Raw genomic sequence first — 27441 nt, 5'->3', positions numbered from 1 at the left:
GTTGGACCTACAATGGGTCAAAATCGGAAAAAAAAATTTTGAACCCGAATTTTTTTTTCACAAAAAAAAAAATTCAAAAACAAAAAAAAAAAAAATTTTAAATTTAAAAAAAAAAATTTTAAATTTAAAAAAATTTTAAATAACAATCGAAAAAATTTATTTTCCAAAAAATGAAAAAAACAACTGGAAAAAAAATTAAATTTTGTAGTATAATTTGGTGAAGGGTATATAAGATTCGGTACAGCCGAATATAGCACTCTTACTTGTTTTTTTTAAAAAAAAACTTTTTTTTCAATTGAAAAAGTTTAGAATTTTTTTGTTAAACTTAATCCTGCCAACTTAAGCTTTTTTTTAAAATGCTAACTTTTTTATAAAAATAAACTATTTTCAATATTTTTAAAATTACATAAATTACATACATATTTGATTATTAAACAGCTTTTTTTATTAATTTTTTTTTAAAAAAAAGGAAAATTTTGTAAAAGAAATTTGTGCAGTTTTTACTTGTTCTCTAGAGTATCCAAAACCGAAACCGAAAACCGGTCAACCGGTTTTTTCATCTTTGTAAACTCGACCGATTTCGGTTTTCTTTAACTTTTCGGTTTTTTGAAAAACCGAAAAGTAAGATGGTAAACCGGTTTGAAGGAAATATATTTTCTAAAGCTCATTTCAACATATTTTTGAAAAACGTTGATACGGTTTTGAAAAATATTGATTCTTTTTGTAGAAAATTGTAGCGTTGATATAAGATATAAAATAATTGCATAAAGATAGAGCCTTAATAATTCAAAAATTTAATATAAATTTTTTTGGAAGTAAAAACCGATATCTGGGTTAACCGGGATTTTTATAAGACAAAACCCGACCGGTTTTTTCAAAAACTCACTTTTTCGGTTAAACTGGAAACCGGTTTTTTGGACACTTTGTTGTTCTCCATATACAAACAATTTTCATAGAAAGATTTTAAAATGTTCAATTATTTTTTCATAATAATTATTCAATTATTATGAATTTACGAATTGTACTATCATGGTTAATCTGTGACCGGCAGTCAATCGCTATAATTGTGATTTTATCTGAGTAGGTATTTAATAAGTGACAACGTAGTTGTTGGCAGTGTTTAAAAAACTAGACTACAAGTAGCAGTAGCAACGAAAAAACACAAGTAGTCTAGTTAAAAAATTAATAAAAACTCGGAGTCAATAATTACTACTACTACTGCTACCTTCACATTTTGGTAGCAGTAGTTGTAGTAGTACTAATAAAAGAAAAATTTAAAAGTAGCAGAGTAATTTATTTTCTATTGCTACCTTAAAAAAGAAAAAGTTTTGATGTATCAGTCATTAGTTTTTTATTAATTCTGCTACTTTTAAAATTTAGTAGTAATAGAAGTAGCAGTTGAGGTAGTAGAAGAAGTAGCAGTTAAGTAGCAGTAGAATAAAATCGAATAATTCTTTCAAAATCTCTCAAAACAAAAACAACACACAGTGTTTAATTCTGTCAATTTTGGTGTTATGACTGAAGATTTTCTTTTTTGACTACTTTTATTGCTACCTTAACTGCTGCATCAACTGCTACTTTAAAAATTAAAACTCGATATAGAGCAGTAGCAATGATTTGTATTTTTATGCTACTACTCCATTTACAATTCATGTTTTATTACTACTGCTCTGTTAAGAGTTTTATATTTTGAAGGTAGCAGTAGTTTTAAAAAAACAAGAAAACGAAAAAAGACAAATGCTACTGCTACCGCTACATACACTTTTTTGAAGCAGTAGTTGTAGCAACAGTTAAAAATTTGTTAGCTTTTTAAACACTGGTTGTTGGTACTGTGGACTGTTTTTATATCCAAATATTTTTCTTTTATTTAAAACGTATTAGTTTTGTTAACTAATTGCTGCAATTGAAAATTGTTAACTCACACGAATTTTTAAAAGTAATTTTAAAATCACATGTGTTTAAAATTTTAAACTGCAAAATTAAAAAAAATAATCAAAATTATTGCAGTATTATGTACTTTAAGAATATTTATTCACGCTTAATTATTGCAAGCATAAAGCGTGCTATATTTTTTCTTTATTTAAATTTATAAATAAATGATTTTAATGATTTTTTTGTTTCTTTCCCTTTGCAGCATAATTGTCCGACAGCCACCTCAAACTCTAAATCGAAATGCTCAAATATGAAAACAAACTGCCGTCATTACAGTTCAGTTCATACACAACAGCCGGCTGGTCCTGTACGTGAGATCCAAATAGATCCCTACATAATACTGGATGATGAACTTAAATATTTTTATGATGATGTTAGAGATGTAAGTACTAAATGTTAATGTTAATTATAATTTAGCCATAAAACTATGGATGCACGTATGTCTGTTTGCAATTTAACATTGACTTTGACCATCAAATCTATTATGATTTTGTGGCCATTAACCATGTTTCTTTCTTTCATTCATTCATACGCATCATATTTGGTAGTGGTGCATTTTGGCCTTTTAAGGAATTAATTTGCTATTGCTGCAAGTCTGCAAGTCTTGTTAGATGGTTGTAATAATGTCTTGTCTTGTTTCGTTTCATTTTGTTAAGTGGTTATTTTACATTTTAATGTCAATGTAGCATTTAAAGATGTGATTGGTTTTAACAATTTAAAATAAACTTGTTTAGTGCAGTTATTTTTTTGTAAATTCCCAAAGAATTATTAAACTATTTCAGATGAAAATCATTTAAAAAATTTGATAAAATTTTGCACTTTTTTTTGGCGACCGCTTTGCAAAGCTGGCACAAAGTATTTAAAATATTGTACTTTTACTTAGTGATAATTATAAAAATAGGGAATTTTCTCAGCCAATTTAAATTGTACTTGTTAATCAAAACTTAATCTTATCTCAAGGCTAAACTACATTTAATTTTTTTATTATTTAAGTTTGTTAATTCTTTGTTTCCTTATCTTTCTCTTTACAGTTACTTGCACAAGGTACAAGTCAAGCTGAACTTGATAAAATCGCCACATACTATTTCGATGGCCAGGGCAAGGCCTTAAGGCCCATGGTTACAATGCTTATGTCCAAAGCTATAAATTATCACTTAAACAAAGAATCAAGGTAAGTTTTAATAGCTGATTTTTCATTTAACTGCTGTCGCTTAGTTTTAATTTAAATTTTATTTAAATAAAGTGTAAAAAATTTATTCTTTATTTTTGGTTTTGGAAAAAATGCATTAACTTTTTGTGCTACGGATGATTTTAGTTTAAAATACGTACATATATTTTTAACATAAAAAATAGTATGAAAATTTAAGCGGTTAAGTCCGACCATATGATATCCTACTCCTACGATTATATTCATAATGGAGTTCCATTAAGAATTAGACGTAAAATCGAGACTTATGCCTTAGATATGCAATTAAATAATCCGGGGTTCAATTATCAAGGAATCCTAACATTTTTTAGAATTTTGTACTGAAAAAATATGAGATTTATTCACTACACAGAAAAAACTATTTCTTAAACCGTTTCAATTCAAATATTTGTCACATATTGAACTGGTTTCAATTATTTCATAATTAAATCAAGTATTCATTTGCTCAAAAACAAAATTTCTTGATATTTTCTATTGAATTTTGAGTTTTGAATTTGATTATTTTGACAATTGAATATACAATTTTCGTTATTGTTTGAATTTCAAATACAAAAATTATTGAATAGATAATTTTCGTAATTGAAAACACATTTTTGTTATTTTTTGTGTTTCAATTACGAAAATTATCTATTCAATAATTTTTGTATTTGAAATTCAACCAATAACGAAAATTGTATTGAAACCAGTTCAATATGGGATAATTGTTTGAATTGAAATATAATTTTTTCTGTGTTGAAAATGATTTTTGTTTAATGGAAATTATATGGGAACTGTAATTAATTATGATCTGTATATTATTTTATAAACAAAGTCAGAATACTATTAATTAGTCCATAGGAAATATATACTGAAGATTTTACTAAAATCGGGAAACGTATGCAGGATTTGCAGTAGATGGCGTATCTTTTATTCGCGGTTTTTGGTTTTAATAACTTATATGTCATTTTTAAGGCTACATATTTGTCATTTATTCTCACTTAGTTATTAAATATTATAGTGTAAACAACAACTTATTTTTTTCCTTTGAATTTTGTGCCAACAAAGCGTCATATGCAAGAAGTTTTGCTTTACTTCTTTACTTTTACAAAAAAAGTGACGCTGAAGCACACCGATTGCTCACCAAAGCTTATGGTGAATGTGCTCCATCGGTTTCAACGTGCGTGAGATGGTTTGTGCGGTTCAGAAGTGGTGAAGACATAGATCACCGATGACAGCCAAAACAAATTGAAGACCAACAATTGGAGGCATTACTGCATTAAGATTTTTGTCAAATTCAACAAGAGCTTGCAAAATCATTGAGAGCTACTCAATCAGCAATTTCAAAACGAAACACGATTCATCCAAAAGCAGGGAAATTGGGTATCATACGAAATGAAGCTGAGATACCTTGAATCCGAAATAATGCTTTAACGCTATAAAAGAAAATCATTTTTGTATCGAATCATTGCTGGCGATGAACAATGGATCCATTGAGATAATCGGAAGCGTAAGAGATTGTATGGAGTCCGACCAATCAGCCGAATCGACATCAAAGCCAAATATCCATGGCGCTATGGTAATTCTCTGTATTTGGTGGGAGCAAAATGGTCCTATCTATTATAAGCTCCTGAAATCTAACCAGACCATTACAGGGAACCGTAATATTCCATCAAGACAATGCTCGGCCACTTGTTGCAATACCTGTTAAAAAGTATTTTGAATGGAGTGGTTGGGAAGTTTTGCCTCATTCGACAACATGGCCCGATCACTAATATTAGTTTCGATCGATTCAGGTCGCTCTCTCTGGGATATGCTTCACTTTGGAACTGAGTAGCAGATATTGGATTGATTCGTTCTTGGCCTAAAAAGATGAGCAGTTATTTTGGCTCGGAATCCATATGTAGCCAGATTAGAGATGCTAATCGGGGAATCCCGTTCCCGAAAATCCCGGGGTTTTCGGGATTTCTTAAACCCCGAAGCCCGGGATTTTTTAATTTTAAATCTCGTTTATCATAAATAAATATCCATTTTTATCCATTTCGACATTCTACATGCCCGAATATCGCAAAGTGATGTTCAGCAAAGTTGTTAAGCTCAACTCCTGCTACAACATAGTTAATAAAGGAAAGCGGTATTTTTGGTTTTCCTAGAGTGGGGCTCTGGAAAATCAATTATTCACATTTTTTTTTGTAAGTTATCTAAAAAAACTCAATTTAAATCCTCTTCAAACGAAATTGATTTTATCTCAGATGAGGAGCTCGAACAAAATGAAAATATTTCGATTGTTCAAAGGCTAAAAGATAATATTAATAAATGTAAAAAACCCAAATAACAATAATGAAACCAAGTTATAATGTAGATTTCCAACTTGCAAAAGAAATATATCACTTTATTTCTGAAGGAACAAGAGGAAAATACTTGCAGATGTCGGAAACAAAATTCGTTCCAGAATGGCAGACGAAACCATAGATGCAATAGTATGATTTTTAGTGTCTAATAAAAATTAATTGCTAAATAAAAAATTTACTTTCAATTGTAAAGACATAATTATGTACGTTTCTTTCTTATAATTTTCGGGATTTTAAATTTCCCAAAAAACCCGAAACCCCGGATCGGGATTTCGGGATTCTTTACCAAATCCCGATCCCCGGGATTTTCAAAAATCAGTCCCGATTAGCATCTCTAAGCCAGATAGATGGAAAAAGGCCATAGCTAACAATGACCAATACTTTGAATAAATTTTTATCGTTCAAATGTTTCAAAATAGCTAAAAATTAAAAAAAATCCCGCATTTTGAAGTCATACTGTCATAGAAATATGTTTGTAAGATCTGAAAAAAAATAAATTTTATCCTTTTAACACATTGCCAATGATCTGCTGATTTGGGATTACATTTCAATCAGTTTCAATAGGATTCATCCTTGGGCGATTATAAGAAGGCTTCACGAATTTCGTTGCAAACTAAAGTTTCATTACAAGACTTGCGGTCAAGTTAACCCTTAAATGCATGATTTTTACTTTTATTTTTCAATAAAGTATCAAATATTTAGTTGATTATTATTTATTATATTTCATTTAGCTTTAGTTTGATTTAGAATTTCTTTAACTGAAACTTTTCGTACTCCATTTGATTTTTCTGAATTAGAATCTGAATTAGTATCAAGCTTATATTCGTCTAAAATTAAGTGGAACTGGAATGTAAACAATTGGCAACAATATGCATTAAAGGGTTAAATCAACTCAGAAACTGATTCTGAATGGCTTGGTACATGTTAGTTTTAGGCGTTACAAACGTCAGCTTAAACGCATAATATCCTACCAACTATGGCGGTGTAGGATATAAAAAGAAAAACTAAAAACAAATTGCATTTATTTATTAAGTCAATCACTTTGTGTACAATCAGTGAAACACAATGTTTTTCATTGTTATTATTGTTGCGGTGCTTTTTTTTTTTTTTTGTATAATGTTAATGATTTTTTGTAAATAAATATTTAAATTTAATTTAATGTAATTTTTTCCACTTTTGTTGCAAAAAAAAGAAAAAACCTGTGTGTATTTGTATTGATATTAGTTATTGACCCTATAAAAAATTGGCCAAAAGGCTTATAAAAATAATAAAAGTTTTGTAATTGTTGCAGTCACACAGACAAGTGTTCGAACACACATTTAGTGCATGCACATGTACAGTGTGGAACAAAATAGTGTGTATAGAATTGGGATTTACACAAGTTTGGAAAATTCAAGTGAAAACAAGCTTGATTTAAAAATAAATTATGTTGCTTACCCCCATTAACACGAAGCTTGGTTAGGCGTTAACTAACAGTTATACTGTCGGTTAAAATTATTTTTATATGAAAACTGTCAGTTTAACTATTAGTTAACACGTAACCAGACTTCGTGTTACTGGGGGTTATACAAATTGTTATTATTTTCCTTAGTAACAAACCATGTAATGTTTATGTTTCTATTTAAAATACTATAACTAAAGGGTGCATGACTTAAAAATGCGTAATTTTTTTTTAAATTTTTAACATTTATTTTGAAATATATGTTCAATATAAATTTATTCAAAGTATTGGCAATTGTTAGCTATGACGTTTTCCCATCTTTCTGGCAACATTTGAATTCCGAGCCAAAAGAACTACTCGTCTTTTGAGGCCAAGAATGAATCAAGCAATTTATGTTCTGAAGTAAAGCGTATCCCAGAGAGAGCTTTCTGCATTGATCGTCACAAACAGTAGTCGGACAGGTCAAGGTCTGGACTATAAAGCGGATGAGACAAAACTTCCCAACGACTTCATTCTAAATACTTTTTATCAGGTATTGCAATATGTGGCCGAGCGTTGTCATGATGGAATATTACGATTTCATGCCTTGCATATTCTGGACGTTTTTCGGTTAATGCTCGCTTCAAATGAATCAGTTGGGTTCGGTAGAAGTTCCCTGTGATGGTCTGGCCAGATTTCAGCAGCTCATAATATATAGAACCCTTTGCCATGGATAATTGGCTTTGATGTCGATTCAGCTGGTTTGACGGGCTTTACATACGATCTTCCATGTTTCGGTGCAAAACTGATTTCCTTTTATAGCGTTCAAACTTCATTTTGGACATGCAAAATCGTCTTTCAAGGTCTCTCGGCCTCAATTCGTATCTCTCGGCTTCAATTCTTTTGGATAAATCCTTTATAAATCAATTATATCGATCAGCAACATAAAAATATTGACCCGGAAGCTGCGAAAAATTTTCCGGAACATACGTTTCGTCATCCATTATGTAGCAGGTATATTTTTTGTATAAAATATGACTTCAATTACCGTGCTCTGTCTTTGGCCTCTAAATTTTAAGCAGAGTTCTTGTCAGGAACATTTTGAGCCTTGTATATTTTTAAACCTGCATTGGCTTTAACTTTTCGTACCAAATAGTGCGAATACTGAGCTAACCGGACTGCTTTCCTACTGCATGTGTTGGGAGCTCTTTTGAAAATGCTTTCTATTTATTGGCTTTAGAAACATCATGTGAACCATTCGCTCTACATGAACCAGGTTTTCTTTGATTGTTTGGCCAACATTTTGTAGAACCAAGTTGGATTTTGTTGAAAATATTTAAAAATTTTACAAAGGTAACTTGAGCAAACTAAATCAAATAATACTTGGGTTAAAAGTTTTAATGAAAAACGTGTGTTAAGAATTTTTCGATCTCAGTCCTTAATGCCTTCAATTCTTGGTCTTCAAACTCTTCCATGTCAAAGTCATCATTTCTGAACCTCACAAACCTCAATCTGTCGCACTTTGAAATCGATGAGACACATTCACCATAATCTTCGGAAAGCAATCAAAACTTCCCGTATATGACGCTTTGTTGGCACAAAAATCTACATTTTCGAAGCAAAAAACCCTTGTTGTTTACTCTGTAATGTTCAATAACTAAGTGAGAATAAATGACAGATATGTACCCTTCAAAATGACATATAAATTATTAAAAAAAACGAGTTCAAAAGATACGCCATCTATTGTGAATCCCGCATTTTTAAGTCTTACACATAATCACCTTTTTCCCATTTCTCGTTCATTAACTTTGTTCACATGAAAAAAAATCCACATATTGTGAAATTTTTGGATGGAATTTTGTAAACAATAAGCAGCTGTTACGAACAAAATCAACTATTGTGAATGAAAAGTTCATGAAAATATCACGATAGCAATTTTCCCTTCGAGGCAAATGGATATTTCATGGGAACAACATTTGAATAATATTGTTACGATTTTACCTTTAAAAAATGGGGGTTTATTTCCTTTAAATAAACCGGATACTTTTGATTGCAAATAAAAAGCAGTTTAGTAGTTTAAGGGCCATTATTAAAATTTGCCTTTATAGCTAAAGGTGACTTTAAGCAATAGAAAAAGGTACCCATAAAGTTAACTTTAACTATAACGGCAAGTTGTAATAATAGCCCAAAAAATTTTAAAATTTCTTTATTTAATTAAATGTACAACAACAACAAAATTAAATAGTCGCTCAGTGTTTTTATACACGTTTATAAATTCGCAGAAATACAGACGCACTTTATAATGTACACGAATTCACTGGAAAATACAGCACACTTTAAGGCACTCAGTTGATATTTATTTACACAGCGTATATCATGAACTCATACACGACTGCAACCTCTGACACTATTTATAGACAGTGCCATCTGTATCTGAGTAGCCTAGATTGTTCTTAACGGTCAAAACTCGTATATTCGAATTCTGGAGCTTTCGATATTAATGTTAGCAGCTTAACAGTTAGTGTTACCATACTTATAAACAATGCTAATCAACAGCATGCTATCAACATTGTTGATAAGTAGAAGCTTCTACTGATGGAAATGTTTATAAACACGATGAATGTAGCTGGCAGTTGCTACACACCGTTAAATTCAAATCGCTAATGCAAATTCGTAACAATATTTTAATTAAAAACAAGTATTATATTTTGTTGAAATGAAAAATAAAAATAGGATTTAAAACAGTTTTGTAACACACTGTACGAGTAAATTTTTGCAATTTTTCATTCCTTTATTTTTGGTTTGATAGGCTTTGCAAGTAATTAGTTGTCGTATTAACCTTATTTTTTATGATTTAGTGCAAATAATATCTGAACAAATTTCAATACTAACCAATAAACATCAATTCAAGTACTTGTATTCGCTATTGTATTCATACAATTTAAATTTATTTATTCGTGCCTGCATTTATAGATGGTTTTTTTGATATAAATGATTGTGCGATTTTATGTCATCTTTTTCTTTTTCTTTTATCTTTTATAGAGCGTTTTTTTCAAAAAAACTTTTATTTGTTATATTTTTTATTTTTGTAGACAATTGCTGCATAAACAACGACAAATCGCTTTGTTTTCTGAAATGGTGCATTCGGCCAGTTTGGTACATGATGATGTTATTGATCAGTCTGATTTTCGTCGTGGCAAACCAAGTGTGAATGTATTATGGAATCATAAAAAGGTATGTTGAATGGATTTGTTGTTTGCATATTGCAAATTACTTTAAATTGACCTAAATTTAAGCCATAAAAGTTATATATTAAAGGAATGTGGACAAAAATAAATCGCAAAATGTTGTGATTTAAATGCAGCAATTACTAGTGTTACTATGACTGACGTGAGTGACATGTTTGTATGTTTTAAAATGCATTAAATTCTAAATAAATGGCCTCGCTATTATCAACAGATTATTTAACAATATGTAGTTATATAGTCTGATAGTTCAATGATAGTCTGATTTTATTATATAATTTTATTGCAACTGAATACATGACATGTTTAATTCAAATGTCAGATGTTTTAATACTTAATCCTTTATTGCTGTCAAGTTGAAATGTTAATATAATTGCTCAATTCACAAGGTCGCCTATCATGTCATATTTTCATAATGTCCTAATATTTTACGACTCGGCGGCTCGGCTTAACCGACTCTTAGGCGTTCGGCACAGATCTCTACTGGTTGATTACGACAACACAATAAACATAGCATACAGAGTAGTATTATTTTAGGACAATATGACATGATAAGAGGCCTTGTGAATTGACCAAATATATAGACTGCTGAGATCCAAAACACGTAGACATATTTGAAAGTTGGTCCTAAAAGTCTTAAGTTTTAACAAGTAAGAGTAGACCAAACAAATTATGTTAAATTATGATTCTAATAATATGTAATAACAACTAAAAAATTCTCCATCCATGTGTAAAACATTCACATTCAGAAAAGACACCAATAATTTGAAAGTTTAAACAAATATTGCCTTACAAATAAATAAATATCCTCTTATATAAAGTAAATACTAGTAGTATTTACTTTACTCCAATTTAAACACAAGTATATTTTTATTTACGGTCAGCAGCAATTGCTGCAACCTGCTCTCAACAAATCAAACAGTATTGCAACATACAAATTTTGAATTTAGTTTTTTTTTTTTTAAACTTCTTAATATTGCATGTAAGTTTAAATCGTTTGGCTGTTAGCGAAAAATATAAAACTCCAAAAACTGAAAATAATAATCTTGTAATTTATCTAGTGTTACACTGCCACACATGCTGCCAAAAAAAAAACAAAAACAGAAGTAAAATATGTCTTATCTGGTTGTTAGTTTTGTTGTTTAACATGTTGTTAAAGAACCTTCAAGAAAAATTAACAACAATATTATAAAAATTTAAACTTAAAAAGCAGGCATATGTATGTACACATGCTCAATTATAAAATATATAAATTTTTTTTAGATCCACAAGCATTTACTAAATAAATAACAAGTCATTTACAACAGAAAAAGCAACAAATATTTGTTAAATCACATTAAATTGTTAAGAGTTTTTGGTGTTTCTTTTTCAAACTAAACAAAGACAGAACAATGAAGTCAATAGTCTGTGAAATATTAAGAAACAATTTACAGAAATAATATGTAATGTATTGCACTATGTACTACTGTCTGAGGCGAGGGTTGTCAGATGAGAAAATTCGTGAAAAAACTTCTTCAGTTTACGACATGATCTCTCTCATTACCACTAGGGACAGCCAAGCTATTTTCCTTTCAATCACACAAATACTTTTAAAAATAAAACACGTCCTTTTTTACTTTGACCGACTCTCTACATTCTAAACTGTTCTAGAGGAGCTGAATTGACAATAACATAAGTTTTCCAAAAACAATTTGTAAAAATACTATTTTCTTTTAAAAAGGAGTAGAAATACTACATCTTTTAAAAAAGGGGTAGAAATACTACTTTTTTTTAATACATAATTTTTAAAAAAAGGAGTAGAAATATTACATTTCTTATAAAAAAAAGTAGAAATACTACTTTTTTAAAAAAGTATTAGAAATACTACTTTTTTTTAAAGGAGTAGAAATACTACTTTTTTTTAAAAAGCAGTAGAAATACTACTTTTTCTAAAAAAGGAGTAGAAATACTACTTTTTTTAAAAAAGGAGTAGAAATACAACTTTTTTTGTAAACTAATAGTAGAAATACTACTTTTTTTTTAAAAAACGAGTAGGAATACTACTTTTTTTAAAAAAGGAGTAAAAATACTACTTTAAAAAAAAGGAGTAGAAATACTACTTTTTTTAAAAAAGGAGTAGAAATACTACTTTTTTTAAAAAAGGAGTAGAAATACTATTTTTTTTTAAAAAAGGAGTAGAAATACAACTTTTTTTAAAAAGGGAGTAGAAATACTCCTTTTTTTAAAAAAGGTGTAAAGATACTACTTTTTTAAAAAAAGGAGTAGAAATACTACTTTTTTTAAAAAAGGAGTAGAAATACTACTTTTTTTAAAAAAGGAGTAGAAATACTACTCTTTTTTTAAAAAAGGAGTAGAAATACAACTTTTTTTAAAAAGGGAGTAGAAATACTCCTTTTTTAAAAAAAGGTGTAAAGATACTACTTTTTTAAAAAAAGGAGTAGAAATACTACTTTTTTTAGAAAAGGAGTAGAAATACTACTTTTTTTAAAAAAGGAGTAGAAATACTACTTTTTTTAAAAAAGGAGTAGAAATACTAATTTTTTTAAAAATAGCGGTAGAAATACAACTTTTTTTAAAAAAAAACAGTAGAAATACTACTTTTTCTAAAACAGGAGTAGAAATACAACTTTTTTTTAAAAAAATAGTAGAAATACTACTTTTTTAAAAAAGGAGTAGAAATACTACTTTTTCTAAAAAAGGAGTAGAAATACTACTTTTTTTAAAAGAATAGTAGAAATACTACTTTTTTAAAAAAGGGGTAGAAAAACTACTTTTTTAAAAAAAGCAGTAGAAATACTACTTTTTTTAAAAAAGGTGTAAAAATACTACTTTTAAAAAAAAAAGGAGTAGAAATACTACTTTTTTAAAAAAAGGAGTAGAAATACTACTTTTTTTAAAAATAGCGGTAGAAATACAACATTTTTTAAAAAAAAGCAGTAGAAATACTACTTTTTCTATAACAGGAGTAGAAATACTACTTTTTTCAAAAAGCAGTAGAAATACTAATTATTTTAAAAGGAGTGGAAATACTACTTTTTTTTTTAAAATCAGTAAAAATACTACTTTTTTATTTTAAAAAAAGCAGTAGAAATACTGCAATATTCTAATTTGAAAAATGTTATTCATTCGAATAAATTTTTTTTTACTTCGATTAATCATATATATTGTTTTGTATAGAAATATTTTCAAAGTGACTTGAATTGTTTTACAAAATAAGTGAGTAAGTCAATATTTTAAACATTTAACACCTTATCACACAACCCACTTTTAAATAGTTATAGCAAAATTTGTTTCACTTACTTAACAAAACAAATTTCAATCTAACACAAATCTATGACTCAATTCTTTCCAAACTTTCAATACACACAAATTTACTATATTTAAGCATTCAGTTTTACTCGCTCATTCATTGATTTCTTTTTAACCCAAATATTCCGCAAAAATATTTCGTTATAATTAATTAATGTTTATTTTTTATTTTAATGACGATAAAGACAGACAAGACTGTGACGACAAAGATGATGATGATGATGATTTTAAAAATAGTTACTCATGTTGCTAATGTGCTGTTTTAATTTCTTTTGTATCGTATTTTCAGGTTACAATGGCTGGTGATTATATTTTATCGGTGGCTTCCATAATGATTGCCCGTCTGAAAAGTGACGATGTAACAATCGTTTTGAGTCAAGTGAGTATTTAATATTGACAAATTCATTATTAATAACTTTAAAAGTAAATTGTTTTATTGTTTGTGCTTATTGTTTTTTTTTTTAAAAAACTATAAATTATATTTAATTGACATCAGGAAGTTTTAACGTTTGTTATTAAGTGGTGGTTTTAAAAATGATTACTTGTGGTTTTATGTACATATTCGGAATTTGTCCCAACTTAATTTATATAAAAATGGGTTCGTCTGAAGTATTGATATATTGCACAAACTCCTTCATTGTCTCTCTCCGCTATTCTCGAATCTTGAAAAACGAAAAAGGTTTGGAGTGAAAAGAAACAGTCATGTTTTTAGGTCCATTGTTATAAAAGTACTATTAGATGGAAAACATGTACCTGTAAGTCCCTTTATTGTAGATTCTAACTCAGTCAGGATCATTCATGCTTAATTTACTGATTCCAGGTTCATTATTATAGAAAACTCAAAAAGTACGTTTTCAATAACTAAAAAGTATAATTTTTGTTAACGTATCCTTTCTTTACTTAGAATCATATTATATAAATATGATGTATATAAGTTTAATAATCTAATATCTATTAGAAGAAAAAGTACCAATTTATCCTATTGAACATACGTCAAGTTTGAAATTTCAAAATATGTACTCCATTTTGGCAACATTTTTTGAGATATGTCTCAAACGATTCAAATCTGTGTTCATGTGCTCAAGCTAAAATATGTTTCAATAAGCACTGGATTTTTTTATAAATAGTAGTACTTCTACTCCTTTTGTAAAAAATAAGTATTTCTACTCATTTTTTTTAAAGTAGTATTTCTACTCCTTTTTTTAAAAAGTAGTATTTCTACTCCTTTTTTTAAAAAGTAGTATTTCTACTCCTTTTTTTAAAGTAGTATTTCTACTCTTTTTTTTAAAAAAGTAGTATTTCACTCCTCTTTTTTAAAAAGTAGTATTTCTACTCCTTTTTTTAAAAAAGTAGTATTTCTACTCCTTTTTTAAAAAAGTAGTATTTCTACTCCTTTTTTTAAAAAAGTAGTACTATTCTACTCCTTTTTAAAAAAAAGTAAGTATATCTTTTTTAAAGGTAGTTCTTCTCCTTTTTTTAAAAAAAAATAGATATATTATACTCCATTTTTTATAAATAGTTCTACTCCTTTTTTAAAAAAGTAGTATTTCTACTCCTTTTTTAAAAAAGTAGTATTTCTACTCCATTTTTATAAAAAGTAGTATTTCTACTTCTTTTTGAAAAAAAGTAGTATTTTTACTCCTTTTTTCAAAAAGTAATATTTCTACTCCTTTTTTTTTAAAAGTAGTATCTACTCCTTTTTTTAAAAAAAGTTGTATTTCTACGCCTTTTTTTAAAAAATTAGTATTTTCACAGCCTTTTCTTATAAAGTAGTATTTCCACACCTTTTTTTAAAAGTAGTATTTCTACTCCTGTTTTAGAAAAAGTAGTATTTCTACTCCTTTTTTAAAACAAGTGTATTTCTACTCCTTTTTTTAAAAAATGTATTTCTACTCCTGTTTTTATAAAAGTAGTATTTTTACTCGTTTTTATACCCTTCAGCTTCGTGAGAAGGGTATATATAAGTTTGTCATTCCGTTTGTAATTTCTACATTTTTCATTTCCGACCCTATAAAGTATATATATTCTGGATCCTTATAGATAGCGGAGTCGATTAAGCCATGTCCGTCTGTCTGTCTGTCTGTCTGTCTGTCTGTCTGTCTGTCTGTCTGTCTGTCTGTCTGTCTGTCTGTCTGTCTGTCTGTCTGTCTGTCTGTCTGTCTGTCTGTCTGTCTGTCTGTCTGTCTGTCTGTCTGTCTGTCTGTCTGTCTGTCTGTCTGTCTGTCTGTCTGTCTGTCTGTCTGTCTGTCTGTCTGTCTGTCTGTCTGTCTGTCTGTCTGTCTGTCTGTCTGTCTGTCTGTCTGTCTGTCTGTCTGTCTGTCTGTCTGTCTGTCTGTCTGTCTGTCTGTCTGTCTGTCTGTCTGTCTGTCTGTCTGTCTGTCTGTCTGTCTGTCTGTCTGTCTGTCTGTCTGTCTGTCCGTCTGTCTGTCTGTCTGTCTGTTGAAATCAATTTTCTGAAGGCCCCAGATATCTCCGGGATCCAAATCTTCAACAATTCTGTCAGACATACTTTCGAGAATTTTGCTATTTAAAATCAGCAAAATCCGTCCATAAATAACGGAGATATGAGCAAAAATCCGAGACAACCTCTGAAAATTTCATCAAAAAACATAATGTATTGCATGCTTTGACAAAAAAACAACAAAACGTATGCTTGGGCAAGCTTTGTGTATTTGGTTTTTTCTTTTGTTTTTTGTTTCTTTTGGCGTTGTTGTTGTTTTTTATACAACTAAACGTTTGTTTGGTTGTGTGTTGGTTTTTTTGACAAAAAAGCAACAAAACGTATGTTTTTGGATGTGCATGCTTTGCGTATTTTGTTTTTTTTTTGTGTTTTGTTTCTTTTGGCGTTGTTGTTGTTTTTTATACAACTAAACGTTTGTTTGGTTGTGTGTTGGTTTTTTTGACAAAAAATCAACAAATCGTATGTTTGAATCTGCATGCTTTGCGTATTTTGTTTCTTTTGGCGTTGATGTTGTTTTTTATACAATTAAACGTATGTTTGGATGTGTGTTGGTTTCATTGCCTTGCGTATTTTGTTTTTTCTTTTGGTGTTTTGTTTCGTTTGGCGTTGTTGTTGTTTTTTGTGTTCTTGATAAATTTAGGATGCTGTATGCTGAAAGTGGGCAATGTACATACATATATACTAATTATAAAAAATAATAATGCATCCACAACAAAGGTGAAGGGTATATAAGATTCGGCATAGCCGAATATAGCACTCTTACTTGTTTTTTTTAAAGTAGTATTTCTACTCCTTTTTTTTAAAAAAAGTTGTATTTCTATTCCTTTTTTTAAAGAAGTAGTATTTCTACTCCTTTTTTTAAAAAAAGTAGTATTTTTACTCCTATTTATTCAACAAAATTTTAAATTGTAAATAGTTTTCAAAAGGGTCCTAAAATTTACTTTTTTTGGGACGCATGTGTTAGATATAACACATTCTTTGCAAATATTGGAATTTGTCTTTTTGTAATCGCATTTCCAAAATTTAGAGTCAATGCAACACATATACACATTTTCAAAATTGACTACAATTTTCTGATTTGATCAGATCCAAACTCGAAATTTTCCAAAAAAAAAATTCACAATTTTGATACTTAATTCTTTCTTAAAAGGAATAACAAAACAAACAGACAACATACAAGAGGCAACAAATTCCCTTGAACTCTAGTGCAACAGGAAGTGGTTACAGTAAAGTTGACAACCTTGAAAACGAGACAACATTTTTCATTTTCAAGTTCTTAAACAAGAATCCAACTGTGCAACACCAAACAAAGCCAGCATATTTAATGTTTAAACTCGTACTTGATGGTTTTTTTTACATTTTTTTTTTGGCAATAAAATGTTTAAGATTCGTTTTATATCAGACATACAACAAAGGAGGCGAATAGTTTAAGCCATTAAATCAAATTAAATGAACTTCATTAAAAAAAGAGATATGGTCAACTGCTATAAGACAGGGGAGTTTAAGTTTGAAATTTATTTTAAAAAAAAGCCGCGAAATTCAAGTGTGTTTGTGTAAAAGGTGTGTCAAATTAAAATTTGAATATTTATGACAGTAAATTGTTTATGAGAAAAACGCTTAAAATAGAAGTTGGATCTTTTTTGTTTTAGTCTTACTAGTACTCGTACTTATGTTTAAACGCACCTTTATCCAAGATGTTAAATAAATAGATGTGTTTTGTGTGTGTTTTTTTTTTAAATTAAAATTTAGGCAGTAGTTGTTGTATTTAACATAAATACGTGTTTTATTTAAACACTTATTACATAACATTTGCGTTTTTTTTGCTATGAATTTGGGTTTTGGATGATGCCAAATTCCAAAATATTTACACCATGTTTTAGTCCAAGATATTGCCAAACCTCATTAATAGTTTAAATGAATTTGAATTTCAGTTTGAGTTTAAGTTTGCATGTACTAAATATGTCTGAGTATCTGTGAGTGTGTGTCTGTGTAAACGTAACTAATCAATTTCCGCATGCTTGACTTGCATTGTAAAATATTTGATTTGTTTTCTGTATTTTTTTTTGCTCTTCTTTTATTGTAAAACTCTTCTAACTGGCTGTATGACACATTCTGGTTTTTTTTTTTTTAATAATTTATATTCATTAATTCAGGGACTTTTTTTCTCTTCTTTATCTTCGTCATGTATTAAAGTTAAAAATTTTAAAAGTTTTATTTTTCGTTTGTTTACTTTTATTTAACAAATCTCGTAGTGGTGCAAACTTATTGAACAAATATTGACCAGAAATATTTCTATTTATTTCTAAAAAAAAATTTGACTTCTACTCTTTGGATTATGAGGCTGGGTGTGACAATGTTTAAATTAAATGAATTGAATTGCTTTAAAGGTTTGCTATTCAAGTAAGCCTGTCTAAATGCTTTATTTTCCATTATTAAATACGTCTCAGTAAAAAATGGCATAATAATTTTGTCTTTAAGTTGGTAACATATCGAAATAAAAGGTTTGGATTTTAAAAAAAATGCATTTTAAATATTAATTATAAATGTATCAGTTTTAAATCCCTTCTTAGTGGATATACCACCACCACTATTGTTGTAAAATAAAAAAATGTGAAAGGTTTTTATAGAACAAAAAATGATAGGAGAGCTATTCGGACAAAGTTTGAAGAATCTAGTTCTCAAGATATTTAGAAATAAATATTTTCTTGGTATGGAAGGTCACTGACCACCTGTGAAATTGATTCACCTAAAGTTTGAAGACTTTCACAATTATAGTTCTCTAGATATTCGAAAATAACTATTTACATTGTATGGAAGGCGCCACTCCCACTAATCCAATCCCGCCCATTTTCAACCAAACTCCGTACAATGATAAGACATTGATTTATACAAAGTTTAAATACTTTTACGATTATAGTTCTCCAGTTATTCGTAAATAACTATTTACTTTGTATGGGACTTGCCACACCCCCCTTTTCTATTCGTCCCATTTTTGGATAGACGTCATGCACTGATAGAAATTGGTTCGTATAAAGATAGGAGATAGAAGATAAGAGACAGGAGATAGGAGACAGGATAAAGGAGACAGGATAAAGGAGATAGGAGATACGAGGCAGGATATAGGAGACAGGAGACAGGTGATAGGAGATATGAGATAGAAGATAGAAGATAGAAGATAGAAGATAGAAGATAGAAGATAGAAGATAGGAGACAGGAGACAGGTGATAGGAGATATGAGATAGAAGATAGAAGATAGAAGATAGAAGATAGAAGATAGAAGATAGAAGATAGAAGATAGAAGATAGAAGATAGAAGATAGAAGATAGAAGATAGAAGATAGAAGATAGAAGATAGAAGATAGAAGATAGAAGATAGAAGATAGAAGATAGAAGATAGAAGATAGAAGATAGAAGATAGAAGATAGAAGATAGAAGATAGAAGATAGAAGATAGAAGATAGAAGATAAATAGATAACAGTGGTGGCCAGCAATTTAAGACAAATACTTGCATTTTTTTCATCAACTGAATTTTAAGTGCGATAGAGCCAAAATAAAAGGACGTCTAAGGGAATGAAATTTATTATTAATGTTTCTAGTTTCTCAAAAATGGAAAAATCGGTAAAACATATATGGAAAAAGATATGTGGAAATACGTTGACCCACCTCAGCGATAATAACATGATATGACCGAAACTAATGGAACTAAAAATACGAAATTTGGTCCGAATATTTTATAATAATAAAATTATAATGATATAAATGTGAGAAAATATGTTTATTAAAAAAAAAATTTGTTGGTCAAGTTGTAGAAAAATTGTATGTGTTCATAGTGAATATGTATGAATTGACACATATTTGTGGAAATATTTGAAAAACAATTTTTGTCTTAATTACCTGGCCACCACTGTATATTTGGTATTAGATTTTGATCACAACTAAGTCTCCTTTTACAATGTAGAAATTGAAAGGCAGACCTGTGTAAAACACACTCTACCTCTTCAACCCCTTGCCAACAAACTTCGTCTCTCTGCCTTTCAATTTCTGCATTGTAAAAGGGGGCTTAAGGATTGAAAATTAATAAATCTATCTGAAATAAATCATATTTTTAAAAATCGAGACAAAAAAAATTTCTTAATTTGTCGTAGAGCCTTCAATATTCACTATTACCAACTAACTGATTTTTACATTCCAAATTGTTGTTGACACTATTGACTTTAACTATTATCTATGTATGTATGCAAGTAGAAGATGAGCTGATATTTCTAATTTTGGCAGTTTATTTTGTAAATGTATGAAATATAGAGGGAGAATTTATAAAAAGTTTAGTGCCAATGCCAATTAGCAATGTTGTCTCAGTATTTTTTCATATATATTAAATTTAAATATATAAATCCGGTTATAAAAACATATGTACGTTAAATAAACTATAGCATTTTAGTGCCAAAAATTGAAGAATGAAATTTTTCCTTTTATTATTATTAAGAGATTGTGCTTTCAAATGACGTGTGAATTAATTTTTGTGGACAATTAAGCTTGACAAAATTATTCAAACTTCGGGCTATTTTAAGAAGTAAATTCCAACATTTTATTTATTTTCTTAATGAAATCTGTTTGACTTAGATAAGTAATCAATAGAAGACATTAATTAACAAAACATTTTTTAAGATTTCTTTAATTTAGGTTTTTAAAGGCATAAAATACAGTTACGATAAGGAACGCGACACACTTTAAAAATTTAAGACAAATGTTTAGTGTGATTATTAATACATGCGGTAACTTTGTTTTAGTTAAAGCTACTAAATTTTGACTTGATTACAACGATCGCATAGTACTGATAACAAACAATGACAAACGCGACACTAGAACATGAAAAAAATTAAATTTAAAATCTAAAAATTAACTAAACTTTTATTTTGTTTCATTGTTAAACACCATTTTAAAACAAACCATTAATTCACCTTAAATATTAGCATAGATATTTTATTACCCGTACGTTAATTAATCATACGCACCAATGTACCATAGAATAGAAATTAATTAAAAAAAAACAACTCAGAAAAAAATAATAAAAATATTTAATTTTTTTTTTATTATTTTTGGCAACCAAATAGTAATATTTGTATAATTTATGAATTTTTATCAAGTTCAAAACAATTAAAATTGCAATAATATTCATTCATGTGTAAATGCGTAAAATAAATTTTATTGCCTTAAAGCCAACTCAAGGCTGTTTCTATATTTAATTTTAGCTGTTTTAAGCAAGAAAGAAATCGATGTTAAATAAAGTCTGCTGGTTAAATAAAACAAAAATTACACGAATTTAGAAGTTAATTTTGTGTTTAACAATGAAATACCTTAAACTTGTTAATTAAGCAATTAATTGCATGCTTTAAATATGCAAAGAACGCAAACAATTATAAAAACTATTAAATACCGAGATGTATAAAAATGAACATTAGGAATATTTTAGACATACATACTTTATAACTTCCGTTTTAATTAAAATTTATATTCTAGCTTTAATTTAAATTGGTAATAAAACTTTATATTTTTTGTTTTTAACAATTTGTTTGCAATGCACTTAAAATTGATTTTTATTAATTGTTTTTTATTAAATTGTTTGTCTTTATAGATTTTAACTGATTTGGTACAAGGTGAATTTATGCAGCTGGGTTCAAGGGAAACTGAAAATGAACGTTTTGCCCACTATTTAACAAAAACATACAGGAAGACGGCTTCACTGATAGCCAATACATTGAAAGCGGTAAGTAATAAATTTGCAACAACAATAGATATGCAATCAAGCATAAAATTACACTAATAAAACAAAACTGATTACATGTTCAACCTATGTAATCAATTATATAACTACATACATGGCATAGTTGTTTACATCAAAAACTTCACCTTAACCTACTAGCAAATTAAATAAATAAACATTTTAATTTGATTTGTTTTTCTTTTCTTAAAATATTCTACAATTACAGACAGCGGTTATTGCTGAAGCTGATGAAAATGTAACCGAACTTGCTTTCCAATATGGCCGTAATATTGGTTTAGCTTTTCAATTAGTCGATGACATGCTGGACTTTGTTTCCTCCACAGAGACCATGGGCAAGCCAACAGCAGCCGATTTGAAATTGGGTCTTGCAACGGCGCCCGTTTTGTTTGCCTGCGAAAAGGTGAGATAATTAGAGCCAGTTTTTGACTTCGTATTTAAATATGAATTATATTTAAGTTCTATTTAAATGCGAAAATGAGTTTCTCAGTGCTTTTTTAAATGATACTTAAATGGCCGACGTTGGTCATTTAAATTCTATTTAAGTTTCATAAACTACCATATGTTTTTGACAGCTGACTTTTGTTGTTTGGTTTTTTTTTCACTCTATTGTAGTAAAAAAAAAAACAAACAACAGCGTCTTGCTAAAAAAAGCGTCTTGCAAAAACTACAATTCCGATGCGGGGCAATTGGAGCTTCTTTTGTGCATTTTCCTACCAATAATTTTATTGTTTAATAAACTTTTATTTCTTATTGGGCAAAATGTATCAATTTTTGTTTTGGTTGAACAGCTGTTTTAAGCAAAACTATCGATAAATTGTTGATATTTAGTAGTGCTACCATACTTTTATCTTATTTAAATAAGACAAATTATGTAGCACTGAAAAACTCAAACTGTATTTAAATACAACTTAATTTTAAGTTAAAATTAACTAAATACGTATTTAAATAACAAGTCAAAAACTGGGCATTAGTCTGGTTAACTCTTAATATTATTATTGTTTAGTCTTTAAATATATAGAGTTATTAAGTATTTGTTTTATGCTTATTTTAGTAAACACTTATTGTATTTAAAAAATAGTCATTCGTTATTTTTAATCGCTATTTTTTGTTGTGTCTGCTGGCGTTGTCTGTGCACTTCCTTATTTATTTGTTTTTATTGCAACGCTGTCGGGAATACAGAATATTTACGCATTCTTTTTTGCGGTAAATACATAAAAAAAACCTTTATTAGTGGGGTTTTTTTAGCTAAAGTTGTTTAAATTAAAAATCCCCAAAGGCAGAGCTGAAACTAAACGGTTTATAATAATTTGTATTCTGGTGATTTACATGACACCGTGATTTTGATGGCAAAATAAAGGTTATTACGATGGCTGGTCAATAAGTCCGACACTTTTTTAATGATAAATAATCATTTTATTTTTCAACATAGTCTCCATTGAGCTCTATGTAGTTTGTCCAAAGTTTTTCCAATTTTGTTATGCCTTCCAAAAAATAAGATTTGTCAAGGTTGATGACCGATTCACCTCGAGAAACATACTATTTGTTGATTGCTGTTTTTGCTCATTGCAGGTGAACATCTCCAAACACTCCTGCGAAGTTGTGACACCCATCTTGCGGAAAGTTTTTTCATACTCAAATGATCCGATCGGTTAACATATCTTGATTTTTTTCAATTGTGTCGGGTTTGGAGACTTCAAATGGGCATCCAGAACATTCGGCATCGTCCGTGCATGTACAACGTTTCAGTAAACCAATATTGAAATTGATGGTGCAGAATTCCCACAGTATTTATCAAGCTTAGACTTGGTTTCAGTGATGTTTTTTCCGCAAAAACTACACGGAACCAAATGAATTCAGCTGTGGCTGAAAAATTGTAGTTTAGTAAAAAAAAAATCGGTTATTTCGACCGTAGTGCTTCTTTACCAACTGACTATCTATTGCTAGAACTGAACAAATTGGTGGAACCAATATAATGGAATCATTCAGTTAGCAACAAATTTGGACATCACAATCTTAATATTTTAACTTTTTTTTAAGATAATGAAAAATCCTAAAAAAAAATCTATTAAAATTTATAAGTTTCGGTTTGTTGGTGATTGGGTTGAATAATTGATTCGGTTCTGAAAAAAGATTTAAGTCGGACTATAATGATTTTCATGATCTTAAATAAAAAACAAAAAAAAACGCTGGTTTTTACTCACTTTTAAGGCTCTCTGAATATGCCATTTTGAAGAGTACATATCTGTCATTTATTCTCACTTAGTTATTATTTGTTTCGAAATGTCGAAAGCGTCATATTCGGAAAGTTTTGCTGAAGCACACCGATTGCTCACCAAAGCTTATGGTGAAAGTGTTTCATCGGTTTCAACGTGCGAGAGATGGTTTATGCGGTTCAGAAGTGGTGATTTTGACACGGAAGACAAATATCGCCCAGACGAACCCAAAAAAGTTTGAAGACCAAGAATTTAAGGCATTACTAAATGAAGATTGTTGTCAAACTCAACAAAAGCTTGAAAAATCATTGGGAGCTACTCAATCAGGAATTTCATAATGGTTGCGAGCAGCAGGATTCATCTAAATGCTGGGGAATTGGGTACCAAACGAATTGAAGCCGAGAGACCTTGAAAGACTATTTTGCATGTCCGAAATGATGCTCGAACACTAGAAAAGAAAATAATTTTTGTACCGGATAATTACTTGTGATGAAAAGTGGATCCATTACCATAATCCGAAGCGTAAGAGATCGTATGTGAAGCCCGGCCAACCAACCGAATTGACACCAAAGCCAAACATTCATGGCGCTAAGCTAATATTAAGTATTTGGTGGGACCAAACGGGTCCTATATATTATAAGCTAATGGCCAGACCATCACAGGGAACCTGTTTCGAACGCAACTGATTCGTTTAAAGCGAGCATTGGCTGAAAACGCCCAGAATATGCGACCAGACATGAAACCGTAATATTTCATCATGACAGCGCAAGGCCACATGTTGCAATACCTGTTAAAACCTATATAGAATAAGGTGGTTGGGAAGTTTTGTCTTATAGTCCAGATCGTGAACCGTTCGACTACTATTTTTGTCGATCAATGCAGAACGCTTTATCTGGGAAGCGTATCACTTCAGAACAGAGTATTCGATATTCACTTGATTCGGTCTTGGCCTCAAAAGATGAGGAGTTCTTTTCACTCGGAATTCATATATAGTTAGAAAGATGGGAAAGTGTCATAGCTATCAATGGCCTGGTTCAGGTAGAAATAATGGTCCACATGATGTTTCTAAAGCCAATAAATAGAAAGCATTTTCAAAAGAGCTCCGAACACATCTGGTTGGAAATCAGTCCGGTTAGCTCAGTACTCGGACTATTTGGTACGAAAAGTTAAAGTTAATGCAGGTTTATGAACATTTTATCGCAGCTTCCGGGTAAATATTTTTATGTTGCTGATGCTCGAGGGAATGTTGTAGAAAAGTTTAGCACCCAAAAGCAGACAATTTTTCCAAAAAGTTGTTGGCATGGCAAGCAATATGCAGTTGTGGCATAATAAGCCAAACATTTGTTAAAAAGTGGGGTTACTACCTAATTCGATTCGAAAGGAAATCGTTTCGAATTACAATGTATATTAGTACACAATTTCGAACATTTCCGTTTTCGGATTGAGTTACGCGGTAACCCCCAAAGGCTCTATAAATACCGAAATTTACATCAAGAAATGCTTCCATTCATAAGACTTCTTAATGTTTCCACTAATTTTAGGCCTGATTTGGCATCCTGTCACTATGATAAGAAAGGTCTAGATTGCTAAAAGAACAATAATGTGGAATTTTTACCAAGAGAGGCAAATCCTAAAAGGCCAGTGGAGAGATATTGGACTCTTGTTAAAAGAAATTGAAGAGCATAAAAAAGGTGTCCAAGAGTGTGGTAGATTTTAAACGGAGATGGACAACCTGTAAAAACCATAATGGAATGGTTCAATTTCAATCAAATAAAAAAAAATCGAAACTGTAAGTTCAGTGGCTTAATTATACCCTACACCACCATAGTGGGGTATAATGCGTTTGTGCAGATGTTTGTAACGCCCACAAATATTAGTCTAACACCCACCTTAAAGTATACCGATCGACTTAGCAATTTTGAAGATATTTCGATAAAATTTAATAAATTTCGATAAAATTTAAACAATTCGTCCCAAGGACCAAGCCTATTGAAACTGTCTGAAATCGGTCCATTATTTCACCTAGCCCCCATACAAATGTCCTTCCGAAATTGGACTTTATCGGTCATAAATATTTAATTTATAAATGTATCTCCACAAATTGCGCTCCAAATAAGTGTTATATATACAAAATTCATGTCACCAAATTTTGTTACGATCGGTCCATAATTAGTCAGAGCTCCCATATAGACCCGCTTCCGAAAATCACTTTAACGTGCATAAATCGCTGAAAAATGTTGGTATACTCACAAAATTCAACATAGTAAACTTTCATATAGACATAAATCACACGACCTAATTTCATGGTGATCGGTCCATAATTGGTCATAGCCCCCATATAAGGCCCACTTCCGAAAATCACTCAAAAATATAAATTATTGAAATTTTAAAAGAAAAATTTGTTTGCTCTTTTACTTAGTGTAGGGTATTATATGGTCGGGCTTGACCGACCATTCTTTCTTACTTGTTTTTATTAACACTAGCATAACCCGGTGCACTTCGCTACCCCTACCCTAGTAAAATTAAAAAATATGAATGATTTCTGATACAACCTAACTACGTACAATGGTATGAAAATAACACATGCAAAATATAACTAACTAATTTGGTATGGGAGATACCACTCCACTGTTCTGATCCACCCATTTTTAAATCTTTTGTGTAAAAAAATAACTTATATCAAGCTTTACTTTAACTTTCCTTTATAAGGGAGGTGTCATTCCTAATACGCCGATCACGCTTAGCTAAACTTCGCACAGGGATCAGACAATCTCTGTAAAATGGTAAGGGAGCTATGCGGACACAGTTTGAATAACATTGCAGTGGAAGGTGATTCACCTCACCTGTATGGAAGGTGATTCACCTCCTTTTCCGACCCCTCCCATTTTGGTTCCTCAGATATTCGAAATCAATATTTACTCTGTATGGGAGGTGCTACGCCCTTTAATCTAATTCCGTCTATATTCAGCTAAACTCCGCACAGTAATAAGAAATTAATTCGTAAAAAGTTTAAACACTTTTACATTTATAGTTCTACAGATATTCGAAATTAATTACTTACTTTGTATAGGGCCACGCCCACTATTCAAATCCCGAACAATTTCAGCGAAACTATGCAAAATTATAAATGAGCCATTTAGACTGAATTTGAAGAATCTTGCAATTATAGTTCAGAAAATATTTAGAAATTACTATTTAATTTATATGGGAGGTGACTCACCATTTGTTCCGACCCGTCCGATTTTTTTATTAAACTTCATGTCGTGATAAGAAATTGATTCGTATGAAGTATTTACCCCCATATGCATAAACAGTTTTTAAATTTGTCAAAGGTTTTTAAACACATTTTGAATGGAAATTTTGTTTTATAAACCTTTGATAAATTTAAAAATTGTGTATGCATATGGAATTAGAAAACAAACAAAAAACTACTTCAAAATATAATTTTTTAAGTGACTTTGAATTACTAAAGTTTTCTTCTTTGTTTTCTATAACAACTCTCACTTAAAACAGAGCGAAATCAATACTGTTTAATTGTTTCTCTTA

General features: G+C 29.8%; 1 protein-coding gene across 1 annotated transcript in view; it reads left to right on the top strand.

The window, feature by feature from the left end:
- Positions 1-27441, top strand: part of qless (decaprenyl diphosphate synthase subunit 1 qless) — a 78813-nt gene that overhangs the window by 45002 nt on the left and 6370 nt on the right. The window contains exons 2-7 of the mRNA XM_065498098.1: positions 2135-2314; positions 2964-3103; positions 9979-10120; positions 13730-13819; positions 21533-21664; positions 21888-22082. Of these exons, the coding sequence (XP_065354170.1) occupies positions 2135-2314; positions 2964-3103; positions 9979-10120; positions 13730-13819; positions 21533-21664; positions 21888-22082 (879 nt within the window). The remainder of the gene's footprint in view (positions 1-2134; positions 2315-2963; positions 3104-9978; positions 10121-13729; positions 13820-21532; positions 21665-21887; positions 22083-27441) is intronic.

Source organism: Calliphora vicina, chromosome 1 (genome assembly GCF_958450345.1).
Source record: "Calliphora vicina chromosome 1, idCalVici1.1, whole genome shotgun sequence".
In the NCBI taxonomy this organism is placed as follows: domain Eukaryota; kingdom Metazoa; phylum Arthropoda; class Insecta; order Diptera; family Calliphoridae; genus Calliphora; species Calliphora vicina.
Note: the sequence above shows the minus strand (reverse complement) of the source record. Positions and strands in the feature narration are given on the sequence as shown.